This window comes from Enhydra lutris, unplaced genomic scaffold (genome assembly GCF_002288905.1).
Source record: "Enhydra lutris kenyoni isolate GAN:26980312 unplaced genomic scaffold, ASM228890v2 scaffoldscaffold20, whole genome shotgun sequence".
Classification (NCBI taxonomy): Eukaryota; Metazoa; Chordata; class Mammalia; order Carnivora; family Mustelidae; genus Enhydra; species Enhydra lutris.
The window spans coordinates 7,181,448-7,206,715 of record NW_019154104.1 but is presented as its reverse complement, the minus strand read 5'-3'; the positions used below and the strand labels follow the sequence as shown (position 1 = coordinate 7,206,715).

The window sequence follows — 25,268 nt, the reverse complement described above, 5'->3', positions numbered from 1 at the left end:
TCTACATAAAATAATGAAATGTACACCTGCAAATTATGTTAGCATTGGGTGTATTTCTATTTCTTAATATTTGCAATGAACATTGATTCCAGAACAGTGACTTTCTCCAAGGCTCTTCATTACAAAACAAATTTGTATCTTATGAGGTCTTACCTTTGTTCTTTGCCTCAGGTATTTACTAATCATTCAAAAGAGCCATTGAAGTGCGGGCAGTTTATAGATAGCACAGATTACTCTAGTGGAATATAGTTTAGGGTTGTTATGTTCCAAGGGAGGAAAAATCCTTATTTATCTTAAATGATTCCACATAATAATTAATGACCTTTAAAATTCATTTAATAAACACAACTCTTCCAAAGAGGTTATGTGAAACATTTATATATATATATATATATATGTATATATATATATATGTTATGTGAAACATATATATAACATATATATAAGAATCTAACATTATATATATATATATATATGTTATGTTTCACATATGTTTCACATATGTTTCACATAACACATATATATATGTTATGTTTCACATATGTTTCACATATGTTTCACATAACATACATATATATATATAATGTTAGATTCTTATAACATTTTAAAATTTATTTCTAAGAACCAGCCATTAAAAATTTGAAATATTTCCTACAGAGGTAATGGATGGATGTTGACTCATAAGTCACCATCTCAAATTCACACAGCCAGGTTTTACCCTAGCATTTCAAGCCTGGAATAGTTTTGTGTTAAGGGTGTTTACACCACTCTGGTTCCTGTGATTGATGTGAGGCCAGGGAAGTGACCAGGTAAAAGTTGTCTTTGAAGTCAGTGTTCTGTATCCAGAACTCTTCCAAGATACTTTCCATTTGTCTGGACTGCTACCCTGTGCCCTAGGCTCCCCTCTCACACTGAATCCATCTAACTTCCCCTCAAGTTCACCACAGCTTTGGGCTCTCTTCTTCTGTTCCTACAGTCCACAGAAGCCCTTTATTCAAACCACGGTTTTGGAATTGCTCCTTACCCAACGAATGTCTCCTGAGCGCCTACCAAGTTCTGTGCACTGTGCCAGACCCATGAAAACAACAAGGGAATGAGATGTCCCTCTAGGAGCTCTGGATACGGGGAAGATGGGACAGTTATGACAATGGAGTGAACTTTCTCACCAAGGGATCATTAGAAGGCCATCAGTTCCAGTCCTAGAGGGGCAGAGAGGCATCTAGAAAATTGATTCTCATAGCATGGCGGCCATGAAACTGAGTGCCTGTGAGAGGCCTCTGGGATTCTTAGGGCTAACTGGAGAGGAATTTGAAGGGGCTGGATCCTCACAAAGCAGGTGGGCAGGACCAGAGAAATACTGTATCTGGGTACTTTGGGCTTCTCTAAGAAACACCCGTCTATTTACAAGAATTTTGGAGAATTCTTTAAGGTTCAACAAAATGTATCATATTACCTTGCCTCCATCCTCTGAATAACTAATACTACTCCCTTCTAAATGCTATGCCTTCATGAAGTAATGAGAGTTTAAAAGGCAAACAATGTCTTAGCATTGTTCTGGAAATAGTTCCAACCTCACGATCCCAGGAAAGAATCATAAAGACCTACAAGGGTCACTGGACCCTATTTTGAAAACTATTAACCTTGAGTATAGTCTTAAAGTAGAGTCTAGAATGCACCCAGGTTAACAGGGAAGAAACTCTGTGATAAAGAGAGCTGCTTTGGGCAGAGGAGTCAAGAATGTCAGCACATTTGTCATATATTCGCCATATATTTGCCATCCCCACGAAGCATAATCCTTTATTTCCTAGATTCACAGTCTGTAGTAATAAGATGGGTTTTAAAGCAAAAATTCCATCACCAAACATCATAAATAGAGCTCTCCTTCAGAGTAGTCACCTTTAGAGTCCAGTTATGTTCAACTATCACTGCAAAATTTGGAGTTCTTTGTAAAATACAGCTCAAACTCATTACTTTGTAAGTAAACTGGGTTTTGACCAAGATGATACCTTAGGAGTGGGATAAATTGCTTATTGTTGGCTCCAAATGACTTCCAAGTCTTGAAAAGATTAAATCTGTCTTGAAGGATGAAAATGGGCTATCAATATGTCTATTAAAATTACTCTACCAATAATTTGAGTGTGTCTGTTGTATGGAGCACCATGCTCAGCACTGGAAATGGAAATCAAAGGCCAAATTCCTGCCCTGAGGAGCTTATAATCTGTATCAAACACACATCGGGCTCCTCCACCTGCAAGACAACAGGCTTCCATGGGCTCTGGCCTGTTGCTGATGCACTTGCATAAGTGGGTTCTCAGCCAGGCAAGAAACCAGTCCCCAGAAGTGAGAGTAGCTCCCCCCGCCCAGCCACTGTGAACCATGCTTGGCCCCACAAAAGAAAGGAAAACAGGAGAGACATTGGGTCAGATCTTCCAGAAGGTCTTTGTTGCAATTTTCTGCATCATTGAAAAAAAAAAGTTACATCGTCATCAAATAAAGACAATAGCAGCAGAGCTCACTGAAACGTTACAAGCAAATTTGCTCTTGTACTTTTCCTAAGAACATTACGAAATTCCCTCCTCCCCCCCACCCCGCATTATTTTCTGTAAAACGCCTTTTTTTTTTTTTTTTAAAGCACCATGAAATCCTACAGAGAGAAAAACAGGTAAAACACCTCCACACATGGGTTTATCGTCATCGCTGGGGCCCCTGCCTGGGAGTCTGGGATGGGGAAGAGGCTGGAGGCTGGCATGTGGGTTGGTTTGCATAACGCTTCTAGGCACCACTGTACCTTCTTCCTTCAACCTCGGTGCCCTGATGGCAAAGGAGAGGTTTTCCCAATCACCCTCTGTAACACCAGTCTGCCGTATCAATGGAGCGGAGTCCTCTCAAGGATGGTTTTGTTTTGTTTTGTTTTTAATGCACAAGGAACTATTCGAGATTTTTCACTTAAGAAACGATAACAGAAGGTAGATTTCAAATCTCTTAGGCACCTGTGAAAATGATAATTGCTTTCTGTAAAATCAAAGACACTTGTTAGTTCTCCTCAGTGCCACCGTGCCAATGTCATGTGACCTAGGGACCGCCGTGGGAGGAGTGAGGTTTGCATGGATGGCTGCTGGTTTATCATGCCAGGACAGCCAGTAACCAACGCTTTCTAGCCACGTAACCAACATGCTATTCCAAAGTTTCCGTAGGTAGAATTAACAGGATCTGCAATGCCAAAGTCACCTTTGTTTCAGAGAGTTTCCCATTTTTATATTTTAAGGCCGTTGCTATTGAGCTCTTACACTCTACCCATGAAAGCTCCCTCCGCTGACACAGCCATGGTCTTTGCACACAGGCGCATCGTAACAGAAATAATAAACCTCCGCTTGAAACCCGAGCAGGATGCAGAAAGCAGAGACAGGAGAAGCAAAGCCGGTTTTTCCTCATTTCTTTAGAGAGTCTCTGCACATTTGTGTGTTTTCCTATGCCTTTCCTATGGTTCGGAAACCATGGTATACATTGAATGGTCTACAATCTTACCCAATCCAATGAGAATAAATCTGCCCCGCCCAAATTCTGGTCACATTCTCACTAATCCCCCAAACCCAAGCACACAAATAAATCCTCTCAGGGGGAGGTAAGGGAGTGGTTTGCTAACATCTAGCACAACTAGGACTTTCAACATCGAATGGTCCCATTAGACCCCAAAGCAGCCATTTCCAGCGTGTGTGTGTGTGTGTGTGTGTGTGTGTGTGTGTGTGTGGCAGGTATCTGTCTATATTATATAAATTCATGAAGTAATCAAAGGGAACTTTTATCACAATTGACTGCAAATAGCAACAGCTTTAAAGTTCTTTAAACAATCTTAACACCATGCAAAAAATGCCCGCATAGCCTGAGTCCTCCAGGTGACAGGATGTTGTAAGGGAGTATAGAGTGAGCCTACACAGGGCACGATTCTAATTCAGACACCAGGCTCCCAAATACATCTGGTCTCCATCAATTACCCAGAAAACAAATCCCAAAGGGCAGGAGACTCTTAGCCTAAAATAAGGGGGCCCGTGTGTCAGTATACACAAACACGGCTAATACCATTCTTAATGAATTTAACAAACTCGTAGACCAGGGAGGTTTGGTCAGAGAACTGCAGAACTAAAAGGGGCCTTGATGATTATCTGTGTTGAATTCCCTTGATGTCCTGATGAGGTAACAGAGAAGCACGGGGACAGAGGTGTCCACGCTCACAGGCTGGGACAGGGAAACACAGACAAACAGTCCCAGTCACCTCACCTACAGGTCAGGGACATCCCTACCCGCACACACATTAGGGCCCTCCCCTGACAGTGGTAAGTTTCTAGAATTCACTATTGAGTTAGGACTGGGTATGGAGCTACCGTCTCCAAATGATCCCCCCCCCCCCCACTGTCCCCAGCAAACCTCCAGATCTGTTAGGAAAGAAAAAATCAGGACCCAATTACCAGGTGAGGCAAAAGACACCACCCACTGAAGACACAGAAGATACTGAACACGCGCTCTTCCCATGTGCAAAATCAAGGCGCTGACGCCAGCTTTACGGAGGCGTAGGGAGTGCGGGTTGGAGGGGCAGGGGGGCGCTGATTGGTGTTTAGAATCTGCAGCAGCTTCGGTACGTGCTATTTGCTATGTGCTGTTTGGTCCCATCTTCAAAGGGTACCGCTCACACCACTTCCATCACGACTCGCCTCCCCCAAATCTTAGCCTGTACACACTAAGAGGAGCCCAAGCTCTTACTCCCTCTCAGCTTCTCAGACTTTGGAGAGTATGCTCTACTTTGCCCAATACTGCCCATATTTAATGGCGCACTCTCCATAGAGGGAGGGCTTTTCTTGGATTTCATTCCCCAGGGCTTTGGGCCCCACTGTATTCAGGGAACAGGTTGTACTGGGTTTTTTCCCACTCTCAGCCGAGGGCTGTTTTTGAGCCCTCTGTACTACTGTGATTTGACCCCTTTGGGGAAGCGTCTACGCACACACCAACACCTGTTCCATTTGGTAGAATGTGCAGCTTCGTGCTTTGAATTGTTTTATTCCTGCTATAAGCGTAGTTCCTGCAAGGTAAGCAAGTAAAGTGCAAAAGAGTGCTTTCAAAGGGCATTTTTTTAACAATACAGAAAGGGCACCACAGACAGCATTCCCAAAACCCAAACCAAAATAATGTATAAGTATCTGTAAGGGTAACGCTTTAGGTCATGATTACACAAAGACCTTGTACGCTCTTAGTAATAGTGATCTCCCCACCTCCGTACACCCTGTCCATGAAACTAGAAAGACACACAAACACACACATACACATACACACACATACACACAAGAGTGCATGACGTGGACATTACAGCAAAGTCAAAAGCAGACTTTGGTCAGACAGCCTTTAAAGACGAGCTCTACCACCTTCTTGCTGTGTGGCGTTGGGTAAGTTACTCAGCTTCCCTGAGCCTCCGTGCCCTCATCTGTGTAATGGGTTTGCAAACACTTCCCGTAGAGTGTTGCTATGAGATTTCAGTCAGCTAACACCCATAAAGTGCCTAATCTAGTGTCTGGCCCATGGAAACCACTGGATAAATGACAAGGAAGCCTCTTGGCCAGATTTGTCTGTGGGGTCTAGAGTTTTTAACACACTGCTACAGAGAAGTACAGGGCAGAAACGCAAATGCATGAGTGGATGGATAGTTTAATCAGGAAGCTTTTAACTTATCAGAGGAATAGAGAAAGTCCCAGAGATCTACCAATCAAAACACATTTTGTCAGGCTGGAAGGGCTCTCACAGTGAGAGCCAGCGCCCACACCTGTGTAAAGGTCGTTTCCGTGTCTGTTAATATATGGACACAGGATGTCACCAGTGAGCCACAGCTCCAGCCCGGTGGAGGCATTAACCCAAGTCTACCTTGGACAGGAAGGGTCTCATGAAAGCTGCTTCTTATTTGGCTCCTTCCCAAAAGCAATGCCAGAACTTTAACTAGAGCCTAGAAGTTGAGGGAGGGGCTGGTGGGGCTACATGTGCTCCAGGCGAGGGAGAGCTGTGCAATTTTGGGAAGTGGGCGGGAAGAGGTCTGCCCTGGTACCAGTGGTCAAGGATGTGGTGGGTATCATTTTCCCCAGAAGTCCGAAGTCTCCGCTAATCCTGTGGTCTTTTGATCAATCCCCTCCATGTGTTAGTCATGTGAAATCCCCAAGAGGTGGCGCTGAGATTGGGAAGCCCATCACCAGCAACTTTCTGGGGGTTGCCAGGTCCAAATGCTTAAAAGCATGGGCCAAACAGCTAAGTCTGAACCATCCATGGTCAGCCAATTACATGAGGGGCTGAGGCACACACAGGATGGTGAGACCTAGCACATAATTTGCCCTTTCTGATTTCAAAAAATCCATTTAAAATTTTTTCAAAACCTATGACTGGCCCCTCCCCCACTCTCCTTCCCGGGGGCCATTCTAACCTCACGCAACAATCATGTTGCTATTGTTTGCATTGAAACCATTAATCACCCTGGTGTTCCAACTTTAGTGAACAGCAGGTGTAAGACAAAGAAACAAGTAAGGAAAAGAAGTGATGCCTTCAAAATAAGGAACACCCAAACATAAACGTGGAATGTTGTAAATACTTCTTTTAAGCATTAGTTTTTAAACGGCATTAATGGCACTTAAGCTGCAAGCAATTAAAACAATTCAATTTTCTTGTACAAGAGTTGGTTGGGGGGATTCTTTCTTTTGTTTGGAGATAGCAAGATTGGACCTCGTCACTATGTCTACCTTAAGACACCCAAAGGGACAAAAAGCCCTGAGATGGAATGATGCCGTGGTCCTCCTTGGTATGTCTCAGACATGCAGGATGTCTATTTTTATAAAAATTTAGGATCAGCTAGACAGAACAGCAAGCCACTGGCATCATGCAAGGCAATCGTTTTGGTTTTTCCCCCCCTCTTATCAAAACAAGTTACAACCGAAGTTCCACTAGAAAAGTGAAATGGACATTTCAAAAGCAGTTTATTTTCACCACTGCACCCACTGAGGAAAATGCATGATTTTTGCCCGTAACCATGCAGCGAATGAGGTTGAGTTTTCGCCAAAGCTTGCAAGTTCATTCTTCATTTGTCGAGAGACAAAATTCAATAGGCTTCTGTCCTTGGTTAAGGTGATATCCACAGTGTGATGCATTTGTGATTTTTTTTTTCTTTTGTAATGAGGAAAGCAATTGCACCTTTTAATATGTGTGCTCTGATCTGTTTCTCACAAAGTCCACATGCTCCCGGGTCCCACGGACATTCGCTTGGAGCTCAGAAAGACTAGCTGTGCACTGAGGCTGTGTATCAAAATTCAAGCTCAGAGCAACATGCCACAATGTCAACTCGAACCCTCATTACAGGTACTAGTTCAGCCCCCATCCGGTCCCCTTCTGTGTGTGTGCATATCTCTAACGGTAGGTTCAGGAAACGAGGCTCCGTGTAAAAGCCACACGTGTTCCTTTCAGAAGGCTGGTCTGAGGAATAGCTGCCCTTTCTCCATGCCAGGCCCGGGCGGCGCCGCTCAGGGGGCACAGCACCGTCCCATACCCGCCCTTAACTTCCGTGGCCACGACCTCCTGCGTGTGCAAACACTCCCGGCGTGTCCTGCGGCCCCTGACGGAAGTGCGGTCCGTGTTCTTTGATTCCTTTTGGCAGAGCGCTCTTTCTCCGTCGTTTATGGCACAGTGAAATTTTTCTTCAATGCTATGTAATTTCGGACTACCGAGAAGTCTGTTTTAAGGCACGTGTCTCAGGGTGAATATAAAAAAACAAAAACAAACAAACAAACAAAAAACACAACACTTGGTCAAGTCCAAGGTCCTCAGCATTTAGTTTCTGTCTTCAAGTAATGCGTTGTTCTCGAGTTCCCTGTCTTTGGTGTCCGTGGGGACCATCCCGTTCTCCACGCCCGCCTGCTGCTGGATGCACTCGGTCAGCATGGCCGTGCTGGAGTGGTCCGAGTTGCACATCTTCTCCGTCTCCTCCTCCTTCTTCTCTTCGTCCAGGGAGTAATTCCGGAAGGTCTTGTAGATTTTGTGAACGTCCTCGGGCAAGGTCTTTTTGAGGTCCTTGTTTTTCCTCTTGGTGAGTCTGGAGGTGGATCCGAACTTGTTGATGATGTTGTCCTCAGAGGCTCCCTGCCCGTGTTTGTTCAGCTGCTCGGAGCCCTTGAGACGCAGGTTGTTGGGCCGGTTGTTGATGCTCTCCTGGGACGAGGCCTTGAAGCGGCCCGTGTCCAGGGCGGCGAAGACTGAGCGCTTCTCCGGCGACAGCATGTCCAGCGAGTGGGCCCTCTGGTCCAGGCCCAGGCGCCGGCGCTCCATGCTGCGGATGGTGGCCGCCCGCTGCAGCTTGTCGTGGATCTCCACGCTGAGCCGCCGCCGCGTCTCCCGGAACTCGGCCGTCACGTTGGCCTTCCACTCGGCCGCGTGGGCCTTGATTTCACCAACCTGGACAGGGGACAGAAGAGCAACTAAGGAAGCCGTCCCCACCTCGGTCCCCCACCACTCCCAGCACCCACCGCCCTTGGAGGAGGTCAGGAGGTGGGGGAGCACAGGCCCAGGTGGGGATGCTGCCCCAGCCCTAAAGACCCATCTCAAATTGGCTCCCGGCTCCTGTGGCTCAGGGGGCACACCTGCTAGAGGACCTGGCATGAGCCTGAGATGTGGAGGCGGTGACCGATCAGGAGGACGGCATTCTGCGGGAGAGACCGCTATCTGGAGTTGGCCGGGCTTGGGTTCCTGTTATGCGTCCACCCTTTTTTTTAGCTGTACGGCCTCCTTCCTCTGACATAACTGGGGTAATCATGTCTAGCTCACAGAGTTCTTAATGTTACATGAGACAGGGACACACACCCGGGCACAAAGCACAGATGCAGCCGGTCCTTGGCCCTTCTCTGTTGCCGCAATGCTTCTGTCTGGGTAGGGTGACCAACGAGTCCCAGAACTGGGACTGTCCTGGTTGTTGAACAGGACGCCCTTGTCCTAGGTACCCCTGCAGTCCTGGGCAAACTGGGAGTGTTATTCACCCTGAATCTGGGCCACACTATGGTTGAGTGCTACCTGGCTTACGCTGCCTTAAGAAGACCCTCCGGGGCACCTGGGAACAAACTTCTCTAGTCATGTTCTGCAAAAGCCCACAGACCATGCTTCCTTAGAACGCAGGAAGACTGATACCTTTCTCGGCTCTCCTTCAGCACTTCCAACAGTACTAGTCCCATGCTTTTCTCTATAGACGAGGAATTCACAAGTCTGCATTTTTGCATTTAGGAAAGTCGATATTTGCACGGTTACTTTCTCTTTCACTACAGCTGACTTTCAGCCGGTCAGTTAGCCATCTGGGGAATCAGACTGAGGATGGCATTGATGGGATTGCATTGCCAGTGTTTCCGTGAGCCAGAAAAATGAACACTGGGGCCCAGGAATGAGATGGGAACATTTCCCATTCAGCAGTTTTGTCCTGGGGCCGTCTGTACAGAATGTCTGTCTGCCGAGAAGTGAGTAGGAGGCTTCACTCCTTTCAGGAGCCTCCCCCTCTTTTTGTTTTTTTTCTTTTTAATCTCCCTTCCACTTGTTAGCTCTTTTTTTCTTCTCTTGCCCTCCTTTCCAGTTCTTTTCCTCTCTTCCTAGAAGAACTACATGGACTTTTTTTTTTTTTTTAATCACAAAATCTACCTTCCCCTCTTCTCCCTTTTCTTGCATTTGTGTAGGTTTTCACGCATATTTACCCAAGGGAGTAAAGGTTGCATGTCCTTGGACATAGGGGTAGATGTGTTTCTGTAGATCTGACAACCAGGAGAGGGTGATGGTGAGAAGGGACTCCTTGTGTTGGCTTCCCCACTGCTGGTCACTGTTGGGAGGACTTCAGTCTCAGAGAATCAGGAAGGAGTCCTAGTATTCTACGGAATTTCCATATAGACCCCATGACCTGAAGGACAGGCCCATCCTTCTCAAGCTTTTTATAGACGTTCTAAGCCTCTCCCACATGTCTGCACATCTCCCTCAACTATGGTCTACCCCTGCTGACCATTGCTATTTTTTTCTTTTTCCCTTTTCATTTTCCTAAAAAATAAGTCATTCTGGGGCACCTGGGGGTGGGAAGGGGGTGGCTCAGTTAAATGTCCCACTCTTGGTTTTGGCTCAGGTCACAGTCTCAGGGTCCTGGGATCCAGCCCTACGTTGGGCTCCATACTCAGTGGGGAGTCTGCTTGAGATGCTCTCTCTTTCTGCCCCTCCCCCTCATGCTCACTCTATCTCTCTCTCTCTCTCTGTCCCTCTAAAAATTTTTTTTTTAATTTAAATAATAAAAAAAAAGTCGTTGTGTATTAGTCCTTCCAGGATCCATGGGCTGGTGAGTCATCAGATGTTCTCACCTGCCAGAAAAGGATCCAGAAATAACTGCCATTCCACTGAACTTGGCTTTCAGGAAATGATTCAAAAAGAGGAAGCCATAGGGGCCCTCCATGTATTAAGAAACCCTCCAGCCCATAAAATAGAGACAGGTATTCTTGACATGAGCTCATCTGATCTCAGAAACATTTATAGAATTTAGAAGGGGTCCTACCTCTTCTTTTGTCTTTTTGGATAGAACCCGTAGCCAATCTCCAATCATACTGAGGACAGCTGCAAAGTAGGCAAGGCCAACCAGGATCCAAAACCACACCAGGGGCTTGTACCACTCCCGGTAATTGATGCCAGCATTTCCCCCTGAAAACAACAAAACGTTACTTTAACCAGGGTCTAGCATTTGGTCTTTGCAGAACAAACATATTCTGGTCCACGGAGCAGAGACGTCATCCCATCCCCATCTAACACTCAGCTGTTAGAGGTATTAGAAGGAAGGGAGGGCAAGGAAAAGATGTATCCCTTCCTAAAGGAGTCTGACTTTGGCTTAACTTCTCTGATTTTTGACCACTAACCGTTCTACACACAACAATTACCACTAACCGAATACCCGTAATGTCCGGGGCCAACTTGGTCCAGCTCTTCTCGACCCGGGCTTGACAGTGAATGACGTCAGCTAGAGGACAATACCTCAGGCCTAGCTGTCCAGAGTCTTCCCAAACTTCTTTAAATGCAATAAAAATAAAAGATCAGTAATCCCCAACGTCTTGGACTTCTTGGCACAATTTCCTTCCTAATACATGCATTTCCTAAGAGCAGAGTGGATATGTGGAAGTACAATTAGACTTAATGGCATTCTTGAGACTTTAATCCAGTGGTAGTGATTTAACGCTAACTAAGGGATGGTGTTTACATGATGCTAATCCGAAAGGTCAATTAGGCTCAATAATTAGAATCACCATGCCAGAACTAAAAGGCCAGCTAGTCCAACCCCTCTATTTTATACATAGGGATTACAGTAGAAATCCATCAAATCAAATTGGCCAGCTGCCCGATTGCATTGACCGGCTGTCCTGCTGAAAGGACCAGTCATTTATTGCAAATAATTAGCCTATTTATTCTAGCCCTCCTAAAGGCGCTGCCAAAGGTACCCATGCAAAGCAGCCTCCAAGCCCAGCCCCCTCTCCTAAAGAAGAGAGGACGTAACTGATGTCAGCCTGGCTTTCACTGTGTGAGACACTATTGCTCACTGAGGCAGGCCCACGGTCATTTCCAAGACAACCGACATTGGCAATGTATGGGTAATGAGGGGGTTCCGTAATGAGTGATTACTAGTCTTTCCCACTGGGTAGTGGTTATAACCTCTTCTAGAACCACTGAATCCACACTGAGCTTTTACGGTATCAGTAATACCTCCCAAAGGCAGCTGGGCAAGCACTGCGGCCTGTGGCTCCTCTCCGTGCAGCCCACAATGTCTCCAGGCCATTGCCATTTCTTAAAATTAGAATTCCAAACATTACCAACGGGTTGTGTGGCCAGACCTCTTCGGTCTAGTTTAGCTGCCTTTGGTTTTTTTTTTTGTTTTTTTTTTCCTCTTAGGTAACTCTCCCCCGCAGCTTCCTCAAGGATTCTACTGGAGTTCCTGCCGCAATAAGTGGTTTTTGTGGTTCATTCCCTCCCTGTGCTAGGACTTGGGGCGAAGAGGAAATATTTACTTAGCAAGTCACCACCACCCAACAAGGCTTGTCACTAGGGGGCGCTAGCGAACAACACAACAAACACCCTTTGGCGTCTTTAAGGACTCCTTGTCTGGAATTCAGAGCTCTGTGTTCGCTTTTTATATCAGGGTTTCAAAATCCTGTGATGTTAGGCTGTCCTAACGTGAGTTGGCTACAAAATAAACCATCACTTAATCCTGCATGGTGATCAGTGTTCCAGTTATATTTCTAGAAGGGTTGATACCATGTCCAATCACAGCAATCATCGGCTCTCGTTAATGTACCTTTTTTAAAGGATCGGGTATCCTTCCCCATTGCTCTTAGAGTATAGCCCAAAAGGTTGTGACAAACTTCCAGCCTTTTAAGGCATGCATTCCTCAGACCAATCTACGTAAGCTCCGGAAACCCGAGCTTCCAAGGGCCTGGTCTAATTGCAGTCAGCAATGTGGATTATAAGAGACACCTGTCCATGGAGACCTCAGGACAAAAGAAATCAGGCTCTGTAATAAGGGAATTAAAATGGGGCCAGGCCTGTGACTGTGGAGGTCACGCCCTTGCTAGGTAAGTCAAGATAAGGTCAAGTACCAGTGACTACTAAGTGCTCTCAATCTGTGGTGGAGAATAAGAAGAAATAATCAATTAAAATCATTGGCAGTACCCCATGAAGCACCAGAATCCTCTCTCATTTTGTCCTTGCTTCTCCCCCCCAGCCCCTCCTCCCAGGGAAGAGCAGCACACCAGCTGGCAGTGCTCCCTAACATGTGTGGTCTCCCTGAGTGAAGAGGTAAGGAACGTGGATGTCCTTGCTTCTCTCCCATCCATGATGAAGAGCAGGGACCCACTTCCTATGAATTCATACGTCACAATGTTAAATAAACCACACGTGTTCTCCCCTGGGTTATCTTCAACTTTTTTACTTAGAACCAATGTTGCAAAATCATTTAGGTTGGCCAACTATATTCATCTAAGATCCAAATAAATCAATGCTAGCTTTTCTGACATTTTTAATAAAGCTGTAAATTAAGTTCCATCGCATAGGCCAACCGAGAATATCTATGTGCATTAAATCTGGGGCTCATTTTATTTTATTTTTTATTTTTTCATCCTTCATTCGATGCTGTTTTATAAAATGTAATTTGTATTATTATTTTACAGATTCATCATCACTTTTCAATCAATGTGAAGGCCTGGATTCAATAATGTTAACCAAAGCAGGTGGTAGATATTTTATATATTGATTTTAATTTGAATAGGCTATAATAGTTTTTGTTTTATAATATCACAATGTATAACATTAAAATTTAAAATATTCAATTATGTTATTGTCAAATGGCATTTTTTTAGTAAAACACTTCCCTGCCCTTACACTGTATAATTAGATCTAAACAAATAACCTGAATTCAAATTAAAAATTTAAACTCTTTGCTGATTAATGCATTTTTAAAATTCTGTATCCCAAGGCTCTATTTGTGCCCCAGATTAACAGATTAACAGGCCAAGTCAAGCAGGTGTTTAGAGAGAAGGGCTCATCACTAGCATCCCCTAACAGTGCAGCAGATGGCCTAGGGCTGGCACAGGGCACTTTGAAGCACAACCCAGTGCAAACTATGCTGTGGGGGAACTTGAACGAGTTTGTGAAATAGTCCCAACAGTTCTCTGTGGTTTCCCTCCAGAGCCGCAGGCCTCCGCTCGAGACGGCCCCAGGCGGCTCCACACCCAAGGTGAAGGGCAGCACAGCGGCTGAGCACTGGGGTGGGGTCCCAGAACCCCGGCTTTTTTAATCACTTTGACTTTGAAGTGCTCAGTCCTTAGGCAGTGAAAAGGACAGAAAAAAAATAAAAACTGCTATTTTTACAAACTGGACTTTAGTCTTCTTAGAAGCTAGAAGACCACCCTGCTGGTTATCACCATCAGGGTAAATGTGGAGACACCCATGTGCCTTTCAAAGAGCCCTGAATATCCCCTCCAGAATGTCCTGTTTTCCAGATTTCCAGATCCCTATCCTCCTTGTGAGCACCGCAGTCCAAGAAGACACCAAGGCAGCGGTCAGGATCATGTACCAAATAAAGTCTGCGAGCTCAGCCTGCAATGTCCAGGCTGCTGCTTAACCAGGAACTGGTCAAGAACACACACACATGCACACGCACACACACACACACACACACACACACACACACACACACAATGCACTTCCATCACCCAAACATTTTGAGTTTAGGACAGAGTTGCTTAAAGTGTTCACTTATCAGACTAGAAAACAATCAATTATCTAAACCCCTAGAAATATCCCTTAGGATAGAGAAGGATGCCTCCTCTTCCTGCCTTCCTACCACATTCTGGGAAAGCCATACAGGTAAGAAGCCAGATCGCATTTCATTTTCAAACTCCCCGTCCCTAGCCGAAATTGATGGTGGTTTCCTTTTGCTTCCATAAACATAGTTCATTGTCATCTATGTTCACAATGAAGGCTATTGTTTCTATATATACACTTGTGCAGAATTCGTTATAATATTGTACTCCCTTGGGACAGTTCTCAGCTCCTGGTAGTCAACTGAGCCCTAAGTCTTATGCCAGGGCAAGACCCAGGATAATGTCTGCAGGGAACACAACCCTCCCCTGGGCAGCCTCAGGAACCCTAACCCACAGGTCGCTGCAGGCCAAGCTTTATGCTAATGGCTCCAGAGTTTCATATTTGCCACTTGCTAATACAGCCTTTATCAATAGATTCAAGGAGCCTTAATGCAAATCAGAAGTCCAACATTCAATGAGAAATTCATTTCACTCATGCATAATTCATAGGACGATAAGGGCAATGAGCATCCTGGGGAAGAAGACGCTGCCTTTCATTTCTCAGCAGAATCTGCTGCTTTTTACATTACGTGGAGCCGTGGGCTTGAAATGAGTCCATGCACAGCGGTAGGGACACTGAGCCGTTTTCATTTGCTTCTCCTACAACACAGTTTCTCTTGGTTTTGAAAAGCATTATCAACAGAGCCTTTTCCCCACCAGGGCCCTGGTGGCCGGGATGCCCAGTGTGCTTACCTGCCACAAAATCACCAAAGCCCACCGTGGTGAGGGTGACCACGACAAAGTAAATGGACTCCAAGGCGGTCCATCCCTCGATATATTTGAAAATGACAGCGGGGATCGTCACAAATACAATGCAGCCGGCCAAGATGAACAGGATGGTTGAGATGACCCGGATCTTGGTCTGGCTCACTTGCTTTTTCTGGGAAAGCAAAGGAGAAAGACAGGCAAGTCAGCTTTATCACCCCGGGTTCAGAAGACGGAGGCACAAGAAGAATGTTTTATGCCGGTGACTTTTCACCTTTCATCCGTCATAAGCAGCTTTGGGAGAATGTGATGAAGGCTGGGGACCCTCTCCTAGAAAAATGCACATACAGAAGTTTTCAGAGGCTCTAGGTGGTTCTCAGACCCAACGAAGTCTGTTCGTGGACCCCGGGTCAAGAAACCCATCATGCCTTGGATGTCACGTGTATGGTTCCATGACTACAGTCCAAATGCGAATTCTAACTTTCTCACTAGTACAAACGCAATGATTCCCCAAGAAGGGCTTGCTACCAATTTTCACGTGGTGTTACTGACCCTCCTCCAGGAGGGCACAGGTTTGGAGCTCTTTCTACAGTGGTAGGGATGGACTCTGCACCTAGTTTCTCTTGCATCAAAGGGAATGTGTTGGAAACAAAACAAAACAAAAACAAAAACAAAAACACAGATGACCTGAAACACACTAAACAGACTAATGTTCAGATGACAAGAAAACAGCCACCCCCATACGCATTTGAGATGGACTCTAGCTTCTTCACCCTCCTTCCCTGTTGAAGCTGTACACTCGCGACATACTTTTCTTTTAAAACACACATGAGCCAGCGCTGCGGTGCGTTCGTGCTCTGTTATCCACCAGGGACAGACAAGAGTCTGAGTCAGACCGACAGGTTACTGCTTAAATTGATAGGAGCTTCTGCAGGAGCCAGTCAAGAGGGGAAAGCATTTAGATTGGGAATTAGACAGATGTTACCCAAAGGAATGGTGCCAGTGGAGTCCAGATGTGGACCAGGAGCATCACTGGCATTCTCCTAGAATGAACTCAGGACAACACTGGCATGGCCTCTGAGCTGAATAACACTTACGGTCCTCTCAAAGCTCCCAGGACCAGCATGTAGATTGTCCTCAGGGGGCCGCAGCACCATAACCCTACCAAAACCATACACATCAGAATGCATGGGTCTTTCTCCATCACCTAGATTGATTTTCTGCAAAAATACACCACATGGAGGGCACTGGATATAGGAAACATTTATCACGTGCTCTGTTTTCTATTCATTGCCTTCTGGTAAATTAGAAGACAGAGAACCTCAGAGCACAGAGAGAACTTTGCATTCATATACTCAACAGAAGCCAAGAGGGGTTGAGGGACTAGCATAAAATGATTTTGCTAATTAGAGACAAAGCCAAGATTGTAATTCTGATGTGATTAATTCCCAGTCCAGTGCTTACTGATGGAACCAGACTTCAAGTTACTCAACAATTTCCCAGCTCACACAAAGTCGCCAGAGTCCCGCTCCCACCTGCCCCCCTCTAACAAAATCAACCAGACTAACCCCCATGAAGAACAACAGGCCATCCTGCTTCCCTCCTGGAAAGGAAGACTGGAAATAAAAAGTTGTTTACTGTGTGATCTGTCCAGGAATTCCTAAGCTTCGGTCATAAGCAGTAACATCTCTGGCTGTATCCCCAGGACAGAGCTGGTCAAGAGAGAGCCTTCTAAGGTCAACCACTTGGATCAACCGTGGAAATGCCGGTCAAGAAGATGACTAGGCTTTCTATCCTCTCCCCCTTGACTGTGGGAGAAAAGTCGGTGCAGCCTCTTTATTGGAAAGTTCTAGGGATGTGGGAGGGCTATCCGCTCTACTCCCAGAAACATTCAGCCCCACCTGCCTGGGGTCCCAGTCCCAGGTATGTTCAACAAGACAAAATGGAGGACTTAGTTCAACAAATAAGAGCAAGTATGGTGGACAGCAGGGAGCCTGTTTCCCCCGTCCCCCTGCCTGCCGCTCTGCATACTTGTGATCTCTGTCTGTCAAATAAATAAAAATTTTTAAAAAAAGAACAAGTATAGTGGAGAACATTTATTTGCATGAATCTTAAATCAGCACTATGTACACCCCTGTTCTGAGATCAATATATTCCCTAAAAATGCACAGGAAAACCTAAGGAAATACAATCCTTCTTTATGAAAAGCAGTCATGTGCTCCAACTCCCAAAAGGGCACTGAGTATATAAAGTGGGAACAGGGAAAAATTATTTGATCCTTGCTTTTATATAGTCCCCTCCTCATCTCCTCAGAAAAGCCATCTGCAAAAAAAAAAAAAAAAAAAAATTATAATTTACTGATATTGCTGAAACTGCAAATGAAAATTCCAGGTTTTTGTTTTTTTGTTTTTTTTTTTCATGAAAGTATCGTGACAAGATGAGTCACTTGAGAGCCATGGGAATGTCTTACCCATCCCATGAATTTCCAGACTGAATATTAGAGCAGGACCTGGTGAGGGGAGTGGAGCCCCTCTGAGAATCCAGGAACTTATTTATTACTAGCCTAGTTTTGTTTATACACATGTATAAAAATCCAAAGCCCAAAAGGAGATTTCACCATAGATCACATTATATTAATCTAATTGCTGGCAGGGGGAACATCATTCTGCCCCTCCTCTCTAAACTGTCCTCCTCAGATGTATAATGAAATTAAATGTTTGTGAGACACTTGTTAAGTCATAAATTAGGATGTGAACACAACTGTAATCCAAATGAGGCTGAGGTTGGCAAAGGAGGGCTTGCAAGTACGAAGAGAGTTGGAGACATTCCTGGGCTCCCTGAGGTGGGCGGAAAGGACGGCAGCACAGGACAGGATTTGTCTGGTGGCAGGGAGGGAGCTATGTAACAAAGGAGAAATAATGGTATCTAAAATGGGTTATCTGTTGGAGAGTTTATTGGCAAGGTAAACATTTCACCACCACTCACCTCACCGCCCGAGGCAAACCTCGGCTTCTTCTTTCAGACATCCTAGGGTGATGTTCAGTGAATGCTTGGAGAATTCAATCATGGGGGTATTTTCAGGACTTAAGAAGTCAAGTGTCGTGTGTGTGTGTGTGTGTGTGTGTGTGTGTGTGCGCGCGCGCGCACGCACATATGTGTACAGAAACGTGTATACCCATACTTCACTATAAAAGGAAGAGATGTGGACATAAAGTTTTAGCAATATACATTATTCTGGATACCCATGTTTTTGCTGCCCTCTAGATATTAAAACAGAACAAAAACAGTTACCTTAACTGAACACCTTTTCCAGATGGAACCACAAACCATCTTACACGTCATCCAGTGATCTTTGGGCTTCTTATCCCCATTAGCCCCACAACTGTGCACTACCACTTGCAAAAGGGTGTTTAGGAATGTGGAGTCCAAGGTTAGACAGCCTGAGACACAACCCATCCCCACTGCTATATGGCTGGGTGACCTCAGGCAAGTTTCTCAACCTCTCTGTGCATCGATTTCTTCCTTTATGACATGGACATCAAGAATCCACCTCACAGGGTTGTTTGGAAGATTAAATATGTCTGTAAAAGTGTTGCACACTGCTAAGTGCTCAGGGACTGTTAATGATTATCTTTGATGTAGAACTTCAAATGTTTTCTCAGATGTGGACAGTCCCAGATTTAATATCACCCTTAGCTACTGAGGAATGCTCCCTCGTGTCTGGCTTAAGATAATCTTCATGTAGCTTCAGGAAGTTGCAGTTAGTTGTCGCTTCCTGGATACATTATCTCATATAATTACCTCACTGTTAATGAGAAAAAGGTCCTCATTCTCTCTTGATTCTTCTGTGTTGGCTCTAGGTTCAGTTCTCAGACAGTCTCAGCCCACAATCTTGAAAACTCTGCCTTTCCATGAATTTCCCCCTAGTTCTTCGTCATCCTTCCAAGATTGCCAAGAATTGTAGATAATGTCTGCAATGTCAGGAACCAGCTGGAGAGAGGCACATACCTCACTTTCCTTGCCCTCCCCTCACCTCCCCCTTCTCTCCGCCACGCCACGTACAGAAGTGTGCTGTCTTTCCAGAGAGGGGTTGCTAAGCAAAATCACACTGCTTATTTACCAGGAAGCAGAGCAGCTAGCAAAAAGCTCTGTGAAAGCCCAGATCTGACTGAGCTAATGTGTTCCTGGGCTAACAAAACTGTTATCTAGGAAGAGATGGTTCAATACAATATTTAGGCAGGAGGGACAGGATGGTTGCGCACATCTGTCCAAATCTTGTTTTCACACTTTGTTGATTAGAATAAACGATGTGTTCTTTCCTTCTTATGCAAATATCATTATGCAAAATGATTTCCTGCCTCCGGATTGGCACTAACTGCAGGAATTTTCTAAGAACTCAAAATTCACCTCCTGTAGAGTTCATTCTGTTGTCACGACTCTATGTGCAATTATTCCAAAGAGCGAAACAAACTTCACAAACAGAGAGCAGGAGAGCCAGCTCAAAGAGCTCTCCTCTGAGAGAGGGATATACGTGCTCACACTCCTAGAAGTGTTTACTTGTTTCAGACCTCAGAGGACTAAACCACACAGCCAAATCTCATTAAGCAAAATGCCCTCACTGAGTTTGCTTGCTTCCACAATCTTATTTTAGAGAATGAGTATATTTCTATTCATTTGTGGGCTGGTTCTTTATTTCATTTTTGCCCCTCTAATGTCCATTCTCCTTTTCACTTCTATGTGATTTCTTAGAATTCTGAGATTAGCAATCCAGATTGTTGTGTCTGTCTGAGGAAACTGCTTCTCTGATGTGATTTTTAGCTGGGACCTTGGAGAGGTTATTTAATGATAAGGACACTGCATAAAAACCCTAGGACAGGAGCTACATGTGCAGAGCTCTACTTTTGGTCTGGTTTGGTTTGGGTTTTATTGAAATGCAAACACATCACCATGGTAATACAATTGAACTGAAAATAATTTATCAAAGTGGAAAGATAATAGGAACTGCCTCACAGAAGAATTGACTTTATTTTCTGATATTGGGATGTTTGCCACACAGATTTCTTTTTAAAAGGTCCAGTTCCAACAGACAGTTTCAACGTCACAGTGAACAGCTACGTAATACCAGCAATTCTATATACCATGAGGACAGTTTGTAAACAACATTTGCCTATAATCTCCATGGCAGAGACACTGTAAACACACATTAGTGAGAATCATGCAGCAAAATCTCCATGGAGCCTTTGGAAAATGTCCTCCTCAAAGGCTGAAGACACAAATGTATTTTGTTTCTATTCAGCTGGATAGCTGAGTTCACACACACCAAGTTTTGTCTGAGCCACACTGCAGCATCTCACAGATTATTGGCCCATTTGGGGTTTTGTATCGCCATGCAAAGTTTTTGAAAAAGCTTTTGGGTAGACACAATTAAGCCATTTTGGTCACTGAGATGCCAATGTTAGGTTCACCTGGGATAGAGAAAAATTTAAAATCCACAAGTAATAAAAATTCTCAGCTGTTCCACTCCAGGAACACTTTCATTAAAATCTTTAAAAGTTTTCTGTTCTAAAATTCAGTGGCTTTTAATATTCAGAGATAATACTCGATTGGAACACCAGAGTTTGTGCTCAGAACACCAGAGTTTGTGCTCAAAATACAACCTGTTAATTCACTCAGTCCATAATTTTTAAGGACCTTTTACGTATCAGGGGCTGTGCTGGTTTCAAGGGACACAGCAGTTTTAAAAAAGAGCAAAGTTCCTTCCTCACATACTGGAAGGCTAGTGGGTGGGGCGGCGTGGGAACCTCTGAGCCTTTGGCTGAAAGCAGGCTTTGTGGCGCTGTCCATGGTGTCCAGCCCTGGTCTAACTATTGAAGGCAACATGTAGTACCTAATGACATCCCACTGATTCAAAATATCACCTGCAAGAGAAGAAAGAAATATTCTCGTAGTTCTGGTATGTGGACTACAGAAGTATGCCAACCGTCATGGGTGATCTTTGGGTCTCTGTTAGCTAGGCATTCCGAAACTGTGTCCCAGGGCCTGGAACAACTCAGAGGCAATCACACCAATGCAGGAAACATCCACATGTAACCTGAGCTGAAGAATGGTCCTTCTCTTCAGCTAAGGTTTGGAAAGCAAGCCCATGGAAAGGAGAGGAGGCTGGGCACACCTCCTTATGAGCCACTTCAACAGACTAACTCCTAGCAACCCCAACAGATACCCCACCTAGCAGTTCACCTATCCAAATTGTAAACTTACCTTACGTGGATTTTAGCAGCATAGGGAACAATGCGTCCACCCCAAAATGCCCTCCCACCGTCATATATACACGCATACAAGAGTAATACTGCAGTAACAATGCTACACACACCTGAAGTTGCCTCCCTCTTCTCCCCCCACACCTCCCCTCCCTGCTAACAGGGTTCAAGGTCAGTTGATTGGCCAAGCAATCCACAATAGCCAGTGAAACAAGATTCCACCCCAATGCTTCTTTCTCATGCAGGGGACTCCCCCTGCTTTAACACACATGGCCTCTCTCCAGCCTTACTCTGACCCGTGACCTGAGTCACAAACTCCGCCTCTTCCTCTCCCTTCCTTTTGGGAACACGCTGACCTCTAGAAGTGGCCTCATGATTTCCTAATTCTGGGCCTGTTATTAAGAAACCTATTTTTCAAAAGAAAGAAAGAAAGAAAGAAAGAAAGAAAGAAAGAAAGAAACCCATTTTTCCACAGATATAAACCATATTCTCCAGTGTTGAGAAAATATAGTAATACTAGGCTTCAGTACATCATCTCTTTTGTCTTACTTGTCAATCAGCTCATATCTTGGGTGGAAAAAAAGAGATGCTATTTATTTGGCTCCTTCAAAGACCCCCATCATCTCAATTCTCTTCTCCATAGTCCTCCTGGTACTATGGTTTTTTTTAATGTTAGTGACAGCTCAATAATTACTTCACCATGAAGAAGAAAAAGGTCAGACTGTGTTCAGTGGGGTAAGTTCTCCTCAATGAAAGGTGAGCTCCCTTCCTGACACTGTAGCCCCCTCCCCCCACCAAGGAGGAACACATATAATGAAAGCAGAAAGGAAGGAAATTACAATGGACCTCCTACTGAACGGCCTGTCCTAGAAGGAGATGAGGAATGGGGGAAGTCATTAAGGTAGGCCAGGCCCCAGTTGAGACTCTCTGAAGGGACAGGACCTTCCACAAAGACAAGACAGACTGAGGGAAGACCTTGGGAAGCAAGAGTCATAATGCAGCCATGTAACACACTGAGTAAAATAAGTGGTTCACTGGGGATTATCAAGGAGACTCTGACTCCTCCTTGTCCTTCCAGGCCATCTCCAAGCCATGTCCTTGTTCACAGGAACCAGCATCCAAGGGTACCCAGGAAGTGTGGGAGAAAAGAAAGCCCCATCCCTCCATTCTCAGCTATGAGCAGCCCAGAGAAAAGGCCCTGGTGAGCTTCTGGTGGGCTGCCCAGGATACCTTTCTACATGCCCAGGAATCAAGGCTAGTGACAAAAAAGCATGCATTTTCTGTGACCTACTATTTATTTTGCCTGTTAGAAGATTTGGAGAAAGCCCCCAAGATCAGCCAGATTTAGGTCAATACCTTAAAAACCCACATGGGTATCACTGAGTCAATACCTGGGCAAATCCCTGGGTTTTACTGGGGATGTGGTTAGCAATGCTCTCCAAGGGTCACACCACACCTTCCTTCTTTCTAGACAAATACTTTTTAATGAAAGCACACAGGGCTGCTCACCTTCATAAAACTATAGACAATAATGAAATAGGCATTAAGAAATTATATGGGGAAAAGATGTGGCAACTAGAAGAGAAAGAGGCAATGAGAAGCAAGAAAAAAAAGTCCATGAGAACGATGAGAAAAAGACTTTGCATATACAAAGCAGAAATGAAGCCACAGTGTGAGGGTCTAGAAGTTTCCTGGAGGTACAAGAGGGCTGCTCAGACAGGCCTGCACTGAATTGTTTGCGAGACAGAAAGCAAACAGCGAGAAGACAGAAAGAGATACACCTGCACTTTCTAGTTAGACTGGAAACAGAGAAGTTTAAAGAAGAATGAAACACAGCTTCACAGAAAAATCACTCAGAAATTAATCCTAAACTAGGAAGACTGGCATTTGAGGCAGTTTGATAGAAACATCCAGATCAGACAAGATTTCTTTAGCAGAAAATTTTCCAAGCCTGTGAATGGTGTAGAATTCTGTAACTTTTCTGTTCTTAAATTCAATAAATATTTATTGTGCACCTACTGAGCTAAAGTTGCTGATGAGAAAACAGAACAGCCCTCCTCCCCATACAGAGGCTGAGGCATACCAGCGACTCACTCTCTCAGCCTCCCCAGTGCAAAGACGCATTCCAGGCTCCCCAACCACAGAGACCTAAGTCATACTCTGACTCAGACACTAGTGAGACAGGTGACAGGTTTGGTCTTGGAGTATGCCCTCTATGGTTTTCTGTGTGTTTTCCTCTTGTCTCTCTCTGGTATCCCAAGGCTATCCCTAGGAAGGAGCAAAGATTCCCCAGAGATATCCTTGTAGAACCACTTTCTTCTCTGCCACAGACTCATTAAGACTGGACTAGGGTTAGGGACAGAGAGAAGGCAGGATGGCCATACAGCTTGGAGAGGAAAGAAGGGTGGAAGGGGCTGCCTCTTCCTAGGGTCTTCCAAGTGGCATTAGCAGAACCTGCTGTCTGGAGGGCCAGGGGCGGGGAGGAAGGGGTGAGAGGCACAGCCCTTCTCTAACGTGGACACAACTCCCTCAGCACCTGTGCCCAGCCCAACTCAAAGGGGTCCTGGCTCCCCCTAAGTCCCCTGAGCCGAGATGGAGGGACATGGACCTTAAACAGGATGGAGGCGTGGAGTCAGAACTTTGCCCCCAATCCAGGTGGAACTGGACGGCACTAGATGGAAGCTTCCATGGGGCAGTGGCGTGACAGGCAGCAGTGGACACACCATCCATAAGGAAGCAGGGACCGCGTGGGTTCCATCCTGGGGCTGGTGGCCACAGTGATGGGATCAGATCACATTTCCAAGGGCAGTCACAAGGGTGGTTCTAGAAGAAGCATCTAGGGCCCAGAATCACGGGGTGGGAGGAGGGGAGCAGCAGGGCCAGCTTCTATCTGCGCCAGTCAGAAATGGCAGTGGCTTCCTCTGGGACCAGTTCTATGGCATGATTTGGGTCATCGTTCTTGGCTGGGTGCCTCCCATGTCTGGGTCTCCATCTAGCCCAGGGATTCAGTAGCTATCTAACACCCTTAAAAAAAATTTTTTTTTCTGCTTAAATTATCCATTAATTGGTTTCTCTTCAATCAGCTAAGCTGCCTGCCTGCAGGTGCCTCTCCTGGAGGTCAGGGTAAGCCGGTCTCCACCTCCGGCAGGCAGGTCAGAGACATAGCCCCAAGGGGTCCTCATGACAGGCAGAGAACTCTGAACTCCAAGACCAGCCCGAACTTGAATGTGACATGGTATATAACTGCTTGGGCAATCTCCCAAGATTTCTAAGTCTTCAGAGAAGTCCTGTCAGAAATGACAGCTAGTTTCAGCTGTGGTGTGGAAGGGGATGAAAGCATTCCTGGGAAGGAGAGTTGGAGAGAGCAGGATCAGACCCTGGGCCAGCTGAGGCAGAGGGTCTGGCCCCTGCAGGAGGGGACCAGGGGCACTGCCCAGAGAGGCTGCCGGTCAGCGCGGAGACTGGCAACCCAGACAAGTGAACAGGGAAGACACAGGCTGCAGCCAGGTCTGGGCACACGTCAGGGACAGCCCCCGCAGGCACCAGAGGGCAGAGGACCCTGGGAAGGGGGGCTGTGGTGGGGTCTGCCGGCTGCCAGTGCAGCTGCATTTGGGGCTAAAGATGCAGAGAGAAAAGATTCCTAAGCACAATTACCAACATGTGAACAGTAGATCTCTTTGGACGATGGGTCTTATGTGATTTTATTTTCTTCTTTGTATTGTTTTCCAAAGTCTCTACGATGGCCATGTTGTCTTTGTCATCTTTGCAACGAAGGAAAAAGGAAAGGCTGGAAGGGAGAGGGATAAGGAGGAGAAAAGGGAGAGAGGCAACAGGGGGAACCGTGCCCCTGAATGTTACGTGGCTCCCTTGAGAAATCACA

General features: G+C 45.4%; 1 protein-coding gene across 2 annotated transcripts in view; it reads right to left on the bottom strand.

The window, feature by feature from the left end:
- Positions 1-7,042: 7,042 nt before the first annotated feature.
- The window catches only part of LOC111148667 (potassium two pore domain channel subfamily K member 10), a 126,271-nt gene continuing 108,045 nt past the window's right edge, over positions 7,043-25,268 (bottom strand). For both annotated transcript variants that reach the window (XM_022505435.1, XM_022505434.1), the window contains exons 5-7: positions 15,120-15,306; positions 10,580-10,722; positions 7,043-8,466 (exon numbers count right to left, since the gene is read on the bottom strand). In XM_022505435.1, the coding sequence (XP_022361143.1) occupies positions 7,846-8,466; positions 10,580-10,722; positions 15,120-15,306 (951 nt within the window). In that variant the 3' untranslated portion in view covers positions 7,043-7,845. The remainder of the gene's footprint in view (positions 8,467-10,579; positions 10,723-15,119; positions 15,307-25,268) is intronic.